General features: G+C 26.7%; 1 protein-coding gene across 2 annotated transcripts in view; it reads left to right on the forward strand.

Moving 5' to 3' along the window:
* The first annotated feature begins 445 nt into the window (after nt 1-445).
* LOC119677362 (nuclear protein localization protein 4 homolog) overlaps nt 446-15350 on the forward strand; it is an 88687-nt gene continuing 73782 nt past the window's right edge. The window contains exons 1-8 of one of the 2 annotated variants that reach the window (XM_038088670.1): nt 446-720; nt 779-903; nt 6471-6614; nt 6690-6779; nt 6833-6999; nt 9017-9542; nt 9622-9820; nt 9890-10050. In XM_038088670.1, the coding sequence (XP_037944598.1) occupies nt 880-903; nt 6471-6614; nt 6690-6779; nt 6833-6999; nt 9017-9542; nt 9622-9820; nt 9890-10050 (1311 nt within the window). In that variant the 5' untranslated portion in view covers nt 446-720; nt 779-879. Of the gene's footprint in view, nt 721-778; nt 904-5758; nt 6020-6470; nt 6615-6689; nt 6780-6832; nt 7000-9016; nt 9543-9621; nt 9821-9889; nt 10051-15350 lie in introns of those variants that run through there. The other variant, XM_038088669.1, reaches the window with a different exon arrangement.

The following is a 15350-nucleotide window of genomic DNA, read 5'->3' on the forward strand; positions in this document are numbered from 1 at the left end:
TTATTCCAAAGACTATGAAATCAAAACAAAATATAAAAGGAAACTAATTTCCCTTTAAGAAATAAAAATGAAAAGTTCTGTTCATCTTTTCAGAAATTATTTCGCTTTAAGGCTATCAAAATGTTTACTAAGAATATACAAAGATATGCTATTAAAAATGGTTTAATGTTTGCATACAATATTAAAATAAAAAGAGTAATATATTAATAGTAATAAATTCGAAAACAAAAAATGGTACTGAAATTATTCTTTCCACTTTAGTTCAGCTGTTAACTCTTACTAAAGTAAACAATAAATACATAGACAATTCTATGTTTTTGTTCAACATCTGTTTAACAAAGCAGCATTGCTGTCATTTAAATTAAGGCTACCAATAGTCACAGTTTATTCTACTCTCCGCTAGAGCAAACAAAATTTTTAAAAAAATATATTAATTACTTGAGTAACATGTAATAAATGTTTTATTTCGAAACAAAGGATTAATACTAAATTGATAAGTAATCCAATTGATATATAATTTTGGATCAATATTCACTAAATTAAATTTGATTGACGATTCTTTTTGAAAAATGTTTGAAGAAATTATTGATACAGCGCGTACACTGAACACACTCAATTTGACAGTTAAGATTTTGGTGCCGGTGATTTGCAATATTTGTGTGCCCTTAGTTTTTTTTATGGTCGGTACTATTATTTGTTTACGTGTATTATTGCGTCGATGTAAGTGATAATCAATTATATTTAATTTAAAAGCAATATTAAAGTGTGTTTATTTTAGAAAAAGTTCTAAGCTGCATAGAGTGACGTGGATAATTTCACGAAAATCATTTCCAAATTCTGAATATTTAGAAACTCAAATTTGACAACAACAAAAGTGCAATGTCCCAACAAAGCGATAAAATTGTAAGTAAACGTGCTTAAAAAACAAACTCAAATTTCAGGTTTTCTCCATAAAAAACAATTAGTTGCCTAAAATATGGTTTAATGTTTAGAAAAAAATATAAATTGTTTTTTATGGCAATAAATGTGGATGTGAGCGCCTGTTGTACGCAAGGCCACTGCCGGCTGCAATTGTCTGACAATTGCCGGCTGTTAGCGTCACTGTGTGTTGTTATTGTAAATATCAATGATAGTAAAGCAAAAAGGATGAAAACGCATAAAAATGCAAAAAATGATCTACTTTTGTTGTTGCGTGCCTTAAACTCGACCCCAACCAAGCCCGCAGCTTCACACAAGTGCTTAGATTGATTTGTTTACATTGGAGTGCTGGCGAATGGTACTCATAACGTTATGTTATATTTTTTTTTAGCGTTAATTTTAATGAATTCAATGGAATTTGAGAAAAAAACAAATTTCTTAATATTGAAATATGTTTATTTTTGCGTTTGTAATTAAAACCTGCTTGCACAGTTATAAGCAATTAAAAGTGCTGTGGTCAAGTCAATGGAATAGATTGATTTCTTCAGAACTAAAGCAAACCAACTGAATAAATATTTTCACAGCTTAAATGCGCAACATTATTATTGCATTATATTTTATAGTTTTAATTTTTTAAATTTAAAACATTTTTCAATAATCGTAAACCCAGCCATTGTGAAATTGGATAGGAAGAGAACCAACTTCGATGTGAACACTGAATTAGTTAATTTTGGGTCTAGAATGTCATATCATCTTTATTTTCATATCATAATAAGTATTTTCGATATGAATATATTTGTTGTTATAGTAGCTGCACTAATATATAATCCATATTTTCAACAGGACTTTAAGGTTTCTATATAGGTTTTCTAGTAATTCTTGCTACATGTCATTGTGTTGTAAGTCAAAATTCAAAAGAATATCGTTTAAGGTTATTTATTTTTGTATTTTAGAAGTATTGATTAAACATTTTCGAGTAACGGTCTTCAGTCCACTGCTTGCTAGTAAAATTTCTGTAGCACTTAAACATTTCTATATAGGTTTCTAAGTCATTTTTCGTACGTGGCATTGTTCTTATAAGTCGGCAATAGAATGTCGTTTCAGATTATTTGTTTTTTGTATTTTAGAAGTATTGATTAAACATTTTAGGTCCATTGTTTGCTAGTAAAATTACAAGTGCTATTATTATGTAGTTTTGGTATAATGTATTGATCTTATCGATCGTCAGCACGATAATATTTTGGGTTCCTTCATTTTGGAAATGTTAATCAAACATTTTCGGTAAACGGTCTTCAATCCATATTTTGGTAGCAAAATAGTATATTAGCGCTAATACATAAGTAATTTTGTTAAAATATGTTTTTTGAACCGTCGATATAGTCACTGTGATTTAGGATAATGTCGATAGCTTCTGTAAGGAGAAAAATAATGCATTACGAAAAGTTAAGAGATTTACATTAAGACCAGGGAGATTTTGTTTGGGTTAGAATATGGTCAGTTAAAGAAAGTGTGAAATAAATAGGGACGATTGTTAGATTAGTTTCTAAGTAAAGATTATTTTTACTTTCTAAAATTTACTTATTTTATTATATGTAATTTTTTGGATTTCAATAGTATCTTAATGTACAAAAAATAGTCTTATTTTTGCCTGTTACCAAACTAGTTATCATTACACATTATTCTACCTTTAATAATTAAACAGGCTAATCTTTAGCTTTAGTTAGTAGTACTACATAATTTTAAACACACTGACCAACATTTAATAACGAAACTGTACTCTTATATAGCTTTTCAATATTAAAGGTTTGTAATGTTAACGCGTTTTTATTTTTTTAGTTCATTTTTAGAATTCATTTTTGTTCCCGTCCATATGCAAAATGAATAGCAATAAAATATAATTCCTTACCCTCAATACATTCTTACACCTAAATAGTCTCTTGCCGTCTCACTCTACCATCACCTATCTACATTTTATACCATGTATACGTCTTTTCATTTTATTTGTTTTATAGATCTCTGTGAGCTACAACAACAATAGCATTATTTCTCACAATAGAGATATCTCTTTTCTTAACTGATATACTTCAAGCTATATGCTTATATATTTGTTTACATTCTTATACTAAGCCTGATTACTTTACTTAATTTTACATTACGGCTGATCTGCGGCATCAGTTGGGATAAAACGTTGTTTACACAAAAAACAACACCGAGAATCCGTTACAAATATTCGCGGTCTTTTAAAGATATTTATTAATCTCTGCAGCATAGGTTACCAATATCATAATCGGAAAAGCTGACTTGGAAACGATTAATTCTTTCAAATCATAACAGTTTCGTTACCAAAACCTGCATGTAGATATTAACACTATGTCAGATTAATGCTCTTTGCATATCACTCAACTGAATATCGGCCAATCATCTTTAATTTTGGAAAACATTTAATCTCTTCTACACATAAATGTTGGAGAATAAAAAGTGATAAATTGAAAAAAGTAGATGGGATAACGATGGACTTATAGCGGACGAATTCGTTGTCTAATTGCTTGTGCTACATTATTACGATAAACAATAAATTATTATCTTATCTTCTCTATTAACTCTTAACTTCTGTGTTAATATAGCGGCAAAACTAAAGGTAATATTTTAAGTATTATAAATAAGCTCAGATTTTAAATTTATTTTATTTTTTCAGATCAATTGTTGTTGATATAGCCCAAAAGGATGTTTGAAGCAGATATTATCGTGACAAACTATTGCCAAAGAAAGCTTTTGAATTGATATTGAGATCGCATATCACAATGGGATATTACTCTATTTTAACAAAAGAATTTAACGTACATGGAAGGGTACTAAAAATCAACATAGTTTCAAAAATCTTGCCACAATTTGTAAAAAAAATATATGCCTCGACATGCAGACAACTTAAAGTCGTATTTTATTGATATTGGATTTATTATGGAACGTTGGAATAATCACAAGTAGTTATAGCCGTGTTAACAATAACTACAACATATTCTCAGTTGGATATGTTTAAATATCGTTTGTGAATCAAAGAATTGGCATATAAAATTTCTTATTCCACATTTAAACACTTATGACAACAACAATAGCTCAAAAAAATTAAGAAACATATAACAGTAACACAACTATTGGAAATACTTGTTTATCGTGTGGCACTTAAACATAATCGTTGAAATCGTTGCTGTCAGAATATATACATTATGTCGAAATGAAATAGTCAACAGCAAGAATTTGTAGAGTCTACATGAATGTAATAGATATTTGACCAATAACCGCAATTCTACAAACATATTAAATAAGAATAAGTAAGTTGAAAATCGGCTGGGTCTACGACAAAAAAAATGTCGGATCAGAGTGACTGAAACTCAAATGGTATTAAATGCAGTAAAATATTCAAAATATTATTGAAAGTCTTTTTCGACGATGCTATGTCACAACTACACATTTATAAATGATGCAGACAAATTCATGCAGTTCAAGTAGATAACAGCGGTCGGGTGTGCGTGCCAAAACCATTCGTCAATTTCGACAACCAAGTGCCGTTCACCATTCTTAAAAATGGCTATACCAGCAGATCTTCATGGGTCACCACAACCATATGCAAATTTTAAAGTCGGTTTTGTTTTTTTAAGAATTGTAACTTTTATTTCGAGCGTTATTTTTAGTATATTTGTTATTAGTTTATATAACATATTAGGAATTCTTCTGATGAAGGCAAAAGTGAATTTGCCGAAATACTTATAAAAATATACTAAAAATAACGCTCATTAAAAGTTAAAATTCTTAAAAAAAAACAAAACCGACTTTAAAATAGTTTCGACGCAATAACTGGAAAATTAAAAACAAAATTAACAAGCAAATATTGCTCTAACAGTATATGTACGTGTTTTTACCTATGAAAACCTATGAAAAATATGAACAGATTATACTTGATGTAATTATCATTATAGATACTTTTTAACAAATGGGAATGTCATACGGTGAAACAATTTTCACAAATACTTTGGACAAGCATGAATGGTGGTAATAAAATTTTGTTTTAAAATGACAATCTATATCGCGGGATCTATGCTATTCTCCAGAAATGACATCCTGTGACTTCTGTGTATTTTTCATACGGCGAAGCAATTTTTACTATTATTTTGAATAAAAAACAAGAGGCAATTAAATTTCTTCTGAAACGACTGGATTTCGCCGGAAGTACGTAATGCTCGACAAATGTCATGTTGTGGTTTCTTTATATTTTTAAAGCTAAAACGACATTTAAAGGACAGTAGATGAGATAAACGCTAAATCTAGTTGGTCTTCGACTTCAAGCTTTCTATATCTCCAACATCTCTACAACTAACAACGAAAATTTCTTAATTGTTTAGTACGCTTATAAAATCACCATGGTTAATTTTAAAAACATCTATCCATTTTAAAAACATCCATCTGAACTACATAATATATTTTCGATGTTAATGCACTACCGTTGCGTTGGTTTCCTACACTCTAATTTAATTAAGAAACACAATCCTTTTTTATGTATGTATTTTGATGCCACTTTCCATCATCACTGTGTCCTCAGTTATTGAACTTGTTACTCGACATCGTGAATACCATTAATATATTTTGGTATTGCGACTTATTTACTTGTATAAGTTTTTTCCATTTTTTAGTGTAAAATTCGAAAACTTTTTTCGTGTTTCTTAAAATGTAAACAAAATCAATTTAATTTTTTGCTTTTCATTGAAAGAATTGCGCATTTTCCTTTAAACTAAAATGCATTAAAAAAGCTATAACGGAAAATAATTTAGTTTATTGTTGGCTTTGATGATAGCAACAAGTGCATTAATATAAGACAAAAGCCTTACGGCTTTTAGTAGCTTCAAGCTACTTCAAAAAAATGCAATAAATTTATTTATTTCAATTCCCGAAAATTGGCCTATCGAAGTTTGTTTTTATTGAGTTGATAAAATTCTTTAATCCCTAACGAGAAATGGCTTGCATGGAATTAGAACAACTTTTTTACCGGAAACGAAATTTTTTATACTCCTTTGCGCGTCATCGTTTCTTCCTATTATGTAAAAGTTCGGTAAGGGTATTGTTAAAAAAATGTAATATATATAATAATGAAAATTAGTAGTTAAAACTGCTAAGTTGTAAATTATTTCATTATTTCGTTAACTACCATATCATTACTATTGTGTTTCTATGAAGCTGAATCATTACCATTTAAAGTTAATATATTATGTGTTTCTAATTTATTTTTTTATTTAATTTTTTATTTATTTTATTTCCTATTATATTATTACAAAACATGGTGTCACGTGTTTATTTTGGCAATAATTATTTTGTGTCTAATAAAATTGTACATTTGCCAAATAAAAACTTACTTAAAATACACTTAAACAAAGTACAGCAGAGGGAAAATAGAATGACTTCTGTGAAAAAAAGAATTGTAAACTTTCTACTATAACATTTATTTAATAACTGTTCACATTTATATATAAATATTGATTTATAAATTTTATTTTATATTTCAGCTTGTACGTGTCCAATCTGCTGAAGGAATTAAACGTATTGAAGTATCTCCAAATTCAAATATCAGGGAATTCTTTGATATTATACAGAAGAAACTTAAAGTTGATGGATTTGGTATATTTAGAGAACGAAATTTTATTACTGAGGTTAGTTCCTCATTTTTAATTAATTTAATTGTATTTTATTAATTACTTTTTTTTTTATCAATATTCATCTTATAGTTGCATATAAATACACCACAGAAGGTTGGGGCAATTCTCAAACATGGCGATATGGTTTACTTAAAACAAATGGCTGGCAACTCCATGAGGGTAACGAAATAAAATAACTAAATCTTTATTTTTTAATTTCAATTTTAATGTAGAGAACTAGTACAGTTGCTATTGACGATTTTGAAACCTCAACAGCTGATGATGTGCCGACAACAAGTGCTAAAGAATTTAGACCATCAGTAAATATTACTGAAGATGAGGTCGATCTATTGTTAGCAAAAATGGATGGTCTTATTCAACGTGAGCGGGATAGCAAATTGTACGTAAATTGATTTTTTAAATATGTCAAAATCAATACACTCTATATATATCACATTACTACTTAAACGTATACGTATTTTTTTTATAATTTAAAATCATATTTCATATGTTATCATATTAATCATATTTTTATAATTAATGACTTACGTATAATTTATATATTAGATGTGTCCTTTGCCTTTGCCGTATTTATAGTGAACTTTTGTTTTATTCTCGATTACGAAATCTCGAGCAAAATGTATAACACTTGAGATTATTTGTAATAAATTAGATCTATATATTTTGCCAGAGTAGCAAGATTTTCCTAAAATTAATAACTCTTTTATCTGACTTGACAGATAGAGTCTGATTTGATCCATCATATGTGTTTATAAAAAATGTAAATGCTTACAGAAATGTTAAATGTTCTCTAAAAACGTTCGATTAGGCAACAAATTTTTACAGATCGAGAGTAAATATAGATTGAATCCAGATTTACTAATCGAAAACGCCATTTATATGTATATTTCATTATATATTTGTTCATGCATACAATTTATACATACAATACGTATATAGTATATATGTAGTGTATATGTATATTTGTTGTCGTTATGCTTTTATAAAATTAAAAGTGATATATATATTTACACTTTGTTTAAATATTTGTATTTTAAAGTTTACTTATAAATAAACTTTATAAAGATTATATTTAACTAACAATTAAACAGTATATATTAAGCTACAATGTGTATCTGAATTGTATTAAGTTTTTTGATAATGTAATATTTAAAGTTTATACCTTTTGTATATTTAAATCGATATCTTTATACTTTTTTTTATTATTTTTTATATAAACATCTATATAGTTCATTTTTATATATCTTTATATATCTATTTTTCATATGTATTATTTGTATGAATATATTTTATAAACATTTATATAATATTAAATATATTTATTATATATATATTTGTATTATATCTATTTATATTACAAACATTTATATAATAATATTATATATATATATTTATATGTTTATTTATGTTTATTTATATGATATATATTTATATTATGCAGTATGTTATATATATTAATTTATATGCTGGTATGTTATATATAAATAATTTCAATTACCTGAATTATAATTATTTTGTTATTTATTTTTGTGTACCTATTCCATATAATATACTTGAATGCTTCTGATAATTACTGTAACATGTTGTTTATATTATTTATTTTATTTCTAAATTTTTTTTAATACATTATAATTTATTATAAATTTATTATTTATATTGTGTTAGTTATATTTCTTAATTTTAAATTTCAACTGTACTTTTGTCTAATAATTTAGCGTTAACATTAATTTTATTTGTGTTGATAAATTATTTATATATACCACATATATATTATATGTGTATATAATTTATAATTTTTATTATTATTTTTGAGTTAACACTAAAATTTATTTTAAAGTTATCTAAAAATAAGAAACTGGACTACTAATATAGGTCCATCGCCCTGTATATATTTTATATATATCACATATATATATATTGAATATATAATTTTACTTTTTTTTATATTTCTTTATATTACAGTTAAATTATTTTATTTAAATTATTACTTTAATACCATTATTTTAAACAAGTGTTAATATATGAGCGCAGTTCTTAATTTTATTAAAAACTGTGTTTTAGGTATTAATTTTAATTTGACTGTAGGAGGAGTAATTTAGTTATGATAAAAATTATTATCAATTCTTTTGGTATAATAATTTATTTTTATAAATTTTTTATTATATAAAATTATTTAATATTGTTGTTTACTTAATATAATATATTAAATTTATTTATATGCGATATATGTTTTAATATTTTTAGTTAATTTTTATTGTATTTTATAAATTATTATTATATTTATAGATGTGTTCTACTTGGTTATTCAATTTTGTTATATTCCATATCATAAATTTTTTATGCATTATTTTAATGTAGTTTTTTAATTAATGTAACTGTTTTTATTAATATTTAAGATGCCATCATAATGCTAATGGTCGTTGCTTACATTGTTCTCCTCTGGAACCATATGATGAAACCTATTTAAAAGATCATAAAATTAAGCATCTTTCATTTAACTCATATATACGTAAACAAAAATCTGGTATTGATGGTAAATATGTAGCGATGGATGATATTAATTGTCGCATTAAACCTGGCTGTCGTGAACATCCACCATGGCCAAAGGGAATCTGCTCCAAATGTCAGCCGTCAGCTATAACTTTAAATCGTCAAGTTTATAGACACGTTGACAATGTTATGTTTGAAAATACAACAATAGTGGAGCGTTTTTTGAATTACTGGCGTGCAACAGGTCATCAACGCTTGGGGTATCTATATGGTACATACGAGGTACATACCGATGTACCATTAGGCATACGCGCTAAAGTTGCAGCTATTTATGAACCACCACAAGAATCAACTAAAGATTCTATTAAAGTACTACACGACGAAGGTGCTAAAGATGTTGAGGAAGTGGCTGCAGCGTTAGGTTTAAAGAAGGTCTGTATCATTTATAATTTTTCATGTTAATAAATTGAAATAAACTAAAAAATAAATTTATTTTTAATTTGTATTTAAGATTGGATGGATATTTACTGATCTTATTACTGAAGACAGTGCAAACGGTACTGTTAAACAATTGCGTGGCATTGAGACTCATTTCCTAACAGCTCAAGAATGTATAACTGCTGGTGAACTTCAAAATCGTCATCCAAATCCTTGCAAATATTCTTCAAGTGGTTATTTTGGTTCAAAATTTGTTACAGTTTGTGTTACAGGTTTGATTAAAAATTTTAATTCTATAATTGTCTTTAATAACATTAATGTATTTATTTGCTTTGTTATAGGAGATAAAACTAAACAAGTGCATATGGAAGGATATGCAGTTTCTGCACAATGTATGGCTTTAGTGCGCGATAATTGCTTAATACCAACTAAGGATGCTCCTGAACTTGGCTATGTTCGTGAATCATCAGATAAACAATATGTACCGGATGTATACTATAAGGTAAGTGTAGTGAAGTAATTTAGGAGAGATTAAGTTTTTGTAATAATAAATAATTATTAATGATTATTACATTGTTTTTAATTATATTGTGTTGTACAGTATAGGTGTACATTATGATTATTATTTATAATAATTTAAATCATAATTATTTAATATTATTGACACATTTTCATATGTGAAAAACTACAAATTCCCATATTTACAGTAGCTTCTACACATTGATGCTTCTAATTAGAGTGTATATATTTATATATTATATTATACATACTAATATATTATAATATATATATTCATATATTGTATTATATATATTTTTATATGATATTATATATATTTATATATTATATACATATCATATAAATGAGACCTAAATGTAGATTTTAAATTCTGTTTAAGATTCGATACAGCTAAAGCTAACATCTGTACATATTTTAAATTTTTTTTATAAAATCAGGTTTACTTTTTCCGTATATATTTATTTTTTAATATATATGTATTAAAATTTAGAATAAATCTGTCTGTTATCTGGCGCTCCATGACCAGAAACCATCCATTACATAACATACATAACCATTACATATACTTACGAAATACTTTTTGAAGACGGTTTTCTATTGAGTTCTTCTTTTTCAGTGATATAAAAGAGGGGTCTAGTGTTCAGTATAGAAAAATAAAAATATCTGTTCACCTTTAAGGTTGGGAACATAAAAAAGTTTTATTTGCTCTTTATCTTTGAATAGTGTTGCCACACAGTATTTTATACTTATTCATTTACAAGAAAATCTTAATAAAATATATCGGACTATTTTACATTAGATATAATAGATTTTTTTCAATTAAATGTTTTCGTGGGAACTTTGAATTAGTTTTCAAAAATGTGTCTTTAAATTAGTGTGTCCACTCCACTGATCACTCTGCAGTTAAAATGTGATTCCAAAGTATATTATTTATAATATATATATTATATAACAGTGTTATATGTTATATAATAATATCGTTCAATAATGTGTGTGACTAACTATTTAAAACACATTTTTTTTGCCAAAATTCGTTTTTATTCGTTTATATAGTCCCCTTTTAGGGAGATACAATCATTCCAACGCTTTTGCAATCTTTCGATACCGCCTTTGTAAAACGATTTTTCTTTGCCTTCAAAATAGGCGTTAGTTTCGGCGATTACTTCATCATTTGAGCCAAATCTCTTACCACGGAGTATCTTTTTGAGGTCTGCGAAGAGCCAGTAGTCGCTGGAGGCCAGATCTGGAGAATATGGTGGGTGCGGCAGCAATTCGTAGCTCAATTCGTTCAATTTTGCCATCGTTTTCATCGACTTGTGACACGGTGCATTGTCTTGGCGGAACAAAACTGTTTTCTTCGTCATATGAGGTCGTTTCTTTGCGATTTCGTCTTTCAAACGCTCCAATAACGCTATATAATAGTCGCTGTTGATGGTCTTCCCCTTTTGGAGATAGTCGATGAATATTATTCCATGCGCATCCCAAAATACAGACGCCATAACCTTGCCAGCGAACTGCTGCGTCTTTGGTCGCTTTGGGCGGCTTTTACCGCTGCATGCCACTCAGCAGACTGCCGATTTGACTCTGGAGTGAAATGGTGGATCCATGTTTCATCCATCGTGATGTACCGACGCAAAAACTCCGACTTATTGCTCGTAAACATGTCCAAACAGCTCTTTAAATCATCGATTCGTTGTTGGAAAACACATTTTTCATACCCAAATGTTTGTGTATTATGGTGTGTACACTGTCTGCTGATATCTGTAGAATGTCAGCAATCTCCCTCACTTTCATTTTACGGTCGGACATAATGATTTTCAGTGTTTTTTCAACGTTTTCCGGAATAACAGCGTCATTTGGCCGTCCAGTAGATGGAATGTCATCGGTGTCTGTACGATCACGTTTGAATTCGGCATACCAATAACAAATGCTTCTTTTTGATGGAGCAGAGTCCGAATAATGTTTTTCAAGCCATTCCTGGCATTGAAGAGTGTTTTTTTTCATTAAAAAACAATGATAAATCAGCACACGGAATTGCTTTGAATTCATTTTTTTTTTGAAAACTCAAAAGTAGCGTCACTTAAAGCACTGTAACTTGTAAACAAATGGTCGGATTAACATATGATTTTGACAGTAAGCCTAAAAAGGTTGCCACTTTCGAAAAAAAATATTTATTTAGTATTAGTGCCGCCATCTATGTGTCAGTCACACACATTATTGAACGAATTGTTAATTTGGTGTATTTCATTTGTATCGTTCGTTTAATATAATATGTTAGTATTGTTTCTTCTACATATCTATACATTTTTCCAACTTGAGCTGTGTACCTAGGGATTCATACTGAAAAAGTTTGTTTATATATTTTTTGTAATTTATATATATTATATAAATATTATTAATTTTATTCCTTATCAGTTTTCTCTATCTGCTATTCACTTACCAATTTTCCTTTGCTGTTTTCTATTACAAGTGCAAATAAAAGAAAAACGATTTGTGTTGCGTTTGTTTTTTCTTTATTCGTAGTTATACCATCAACATATACATTTATAAATTTAATTATTTAGTAATAACTATTTAGTTTTATTTTTTCATACAATTAATAATTGCGATTTGAATATTATAACATCGAATATTTTATAAATTATTTTTGGTTTACTAAATATAATTTCCATTACTGCCAATTTGTTCAATTTATTTATTTTTTTCTGCGAATTAAAAAGTGGGATAGATAGTTGAAAAAATAAACCCATATATGTATTTTTGTTTAAATTAATAAAGTTTTATATTAATTGAATTTAAATTTAATTTTTTACTTTTTCACATGAATCATATTTCGTTTATTAATTTTTTTAAATTTTATTCATAATTATTTTCTTTAATTTATTTATTTTTTATATTTATTATTAATCTGTCACCAGTTTGCTTAATATCTAAAAATTATTTTCTTCTTATTCCTTCAATCAAATGAAATACATCCAATGTATTTGCTTTGTACCAAATTATCTGCGCTCTGGGATTGTCCATTTCAAAATGTCATAATCCGCAATTGTTTTGTGTAAACTTAATTATATATCAATAATGTTTACTCCAATCCTATTACACATTATTTTAGACATTTAAAAACATTAACATTATTAAATTTGTTGAAGTTTGTTAATCGATTTGTTTTTATATTTTATTTTATTATTTCATATTAATTTAAACGTATTTACATAACACCTAAAGCCTTTGTTATGATTATACTTTTGCTAAATATTTAAAAAATTTGCTAATTATTGTTTTTGTTAAAGTAATTCTTTCTTTGTTTATAATATATATTAAAAAACTAATTTTTAAAAAAATTTAAAAAAAAAATCTGCTTTTTTGTGTAACCAACGCTTACAATTTCAAACTTAAATCAACATCACAAGCCTTTTTTCGATATACTCACACATTTTAATAGTAAAATACAATTAAATAAATACATTTTTTTAAAATAATTTTTAAATTACTTTACTTTGAAAATAATAATTAGTTTTAATTATTTAAAATAAGATTTTAATTTTCTAAAAATTTTAATTTTATTTTAATAATAACATTATATTTGACTATATAGTTTTAAGAGGCAAATTTAAATAAAAATTAAATTCAATTTAAATAATTTTGTTATAAAGAAATTAGTTAACTTATAGTTGTTAATATGTAAACAAACAAATTATTAATTAAATGCACAATAATAATTTTAAAAATAATCATGTCATGTTCAATACTTTTAAATAAAAATATTATTTTCTGTATTTTTGTATTTAACTCTTGACACCTAATCAATCGAATCCAACATATTTTGTATGCAGTGCATTTTTCTTATATGGTTTTTGAGGTTAATTCAAAACTATCTCGCTTTAAGTTTAACTTAACATTTACTAAATTTATCTAAAAATTTTTGCTTTGGCTTCATTTAATTTCTTTCAACTCCCTCGAGTTCTGCTTAAGTATTTCGTTTTGTTATCGTTTATATCAAGTAAATACGTTGACAGTTTCAAATTATTTACAGTTTATGTATTCTACATAAAGTATCTTTTAATACAAATATTGTGTTTTTTATTAGATCAAGATTTTAAAGTTGGTTTGATGTGGGTGGGCTATGTTCTCATGACAGTTATAAACTTCATGCTTTTCTGCATAATTATTCCTGCAATTTGTTTCTTTACTTTTACATATAAATTTCTCCTTTTTTTTTAGTGGGTTAGTTCATTGTTTAATAATATATTAAGTATAATAATGATTTCTCTGTGGGATGTTTGGTAGTTATCTTGTAAAGATTTATTTTGAAATCTTTGCTTATTTTGGGATTTCGGTTTTTCGAATTAAGTTATTTTCTTTATAATCGCAGTTTCTATAATACTTTTTCTTAAATAATTTTTTCCATAATTATTTGGCAGTTTTAGCCACTTGTATAGAGATGTAGTACCAAAATAAATAAGTAATATATATATATATATGTAAAAATGTTTAAATGTTTGTTATTACTAAAAGTAATAATATCTTACTATATTATTTAAAAGTTTAAGGTCTTAGAGCCAATTTTACTTAAGTGTCGATTTGATACTAACGCCGTCTGCGAGTTTAAGTAAATTGAGGTAAAGTAAATTAAAATTTCCTAGGAATTTTTTTGCACTGCACTTATGTAAATATTTATTTATTTATTGCACATATTTATTATTTTTGGTTAAAAGTTTTCAAATTTATTCATTTATAAAACTTCTTTTAAAATGTTCACACTGATAACAGCTAGTTTACCTAATTTTTATCTAATTTATCCTTCTCGAAATTCTGGTAAATATTAACATTCGCTGCCATACCTGCATAATTTACTATTTCCCTCAATTTACCATTAATTTACTCGAACTCGTACACGACCTAAAGTAACATTTATCTAGGTTATTTTATGATACTCTAGTGCATCTTAAAAATGGATTTAGAATACATTAACACAAAGTAAAAAAAAAATTAACGTAGACCTGTTGAAAATTGTGTTGAGATATGATTGTGAAGATCAGAAAGTCTGCTGATATTATACCTTAGTAATTTTTTATCCGTTGCGATAGGAATCGATGTATTAATAATATGAAAACATCTATATAGCAATGGATGCCAACTATTCGATTAAGTATAAACAGTATAGACTCAAATAGTTCCGTATGTGCATAGATTCCACTGGTTCCGTATGTGTTCAGTATCTTTTCTTTATTTTTGTCTCAGGCAACATTGTTATGATCATTTAACCACATTGTTGCGACTCTT

The sequence above is a fragment of the Teleopsis dalmanni genome, chromosome 2 (genome assembly GCF_002237135.1).
Source record: "Teleopsis dalmanni isolate 2A chromosome 2, ASM223713v2, whole genome shotgun sequence".
Taxonomy (NCBI): domain Eukaryota; kingdom Metazoa; phylum Arthropoda; class Insecta; order Diptera; family Diopsidae; genus Teleopsis; species Teleopsis dalmanni.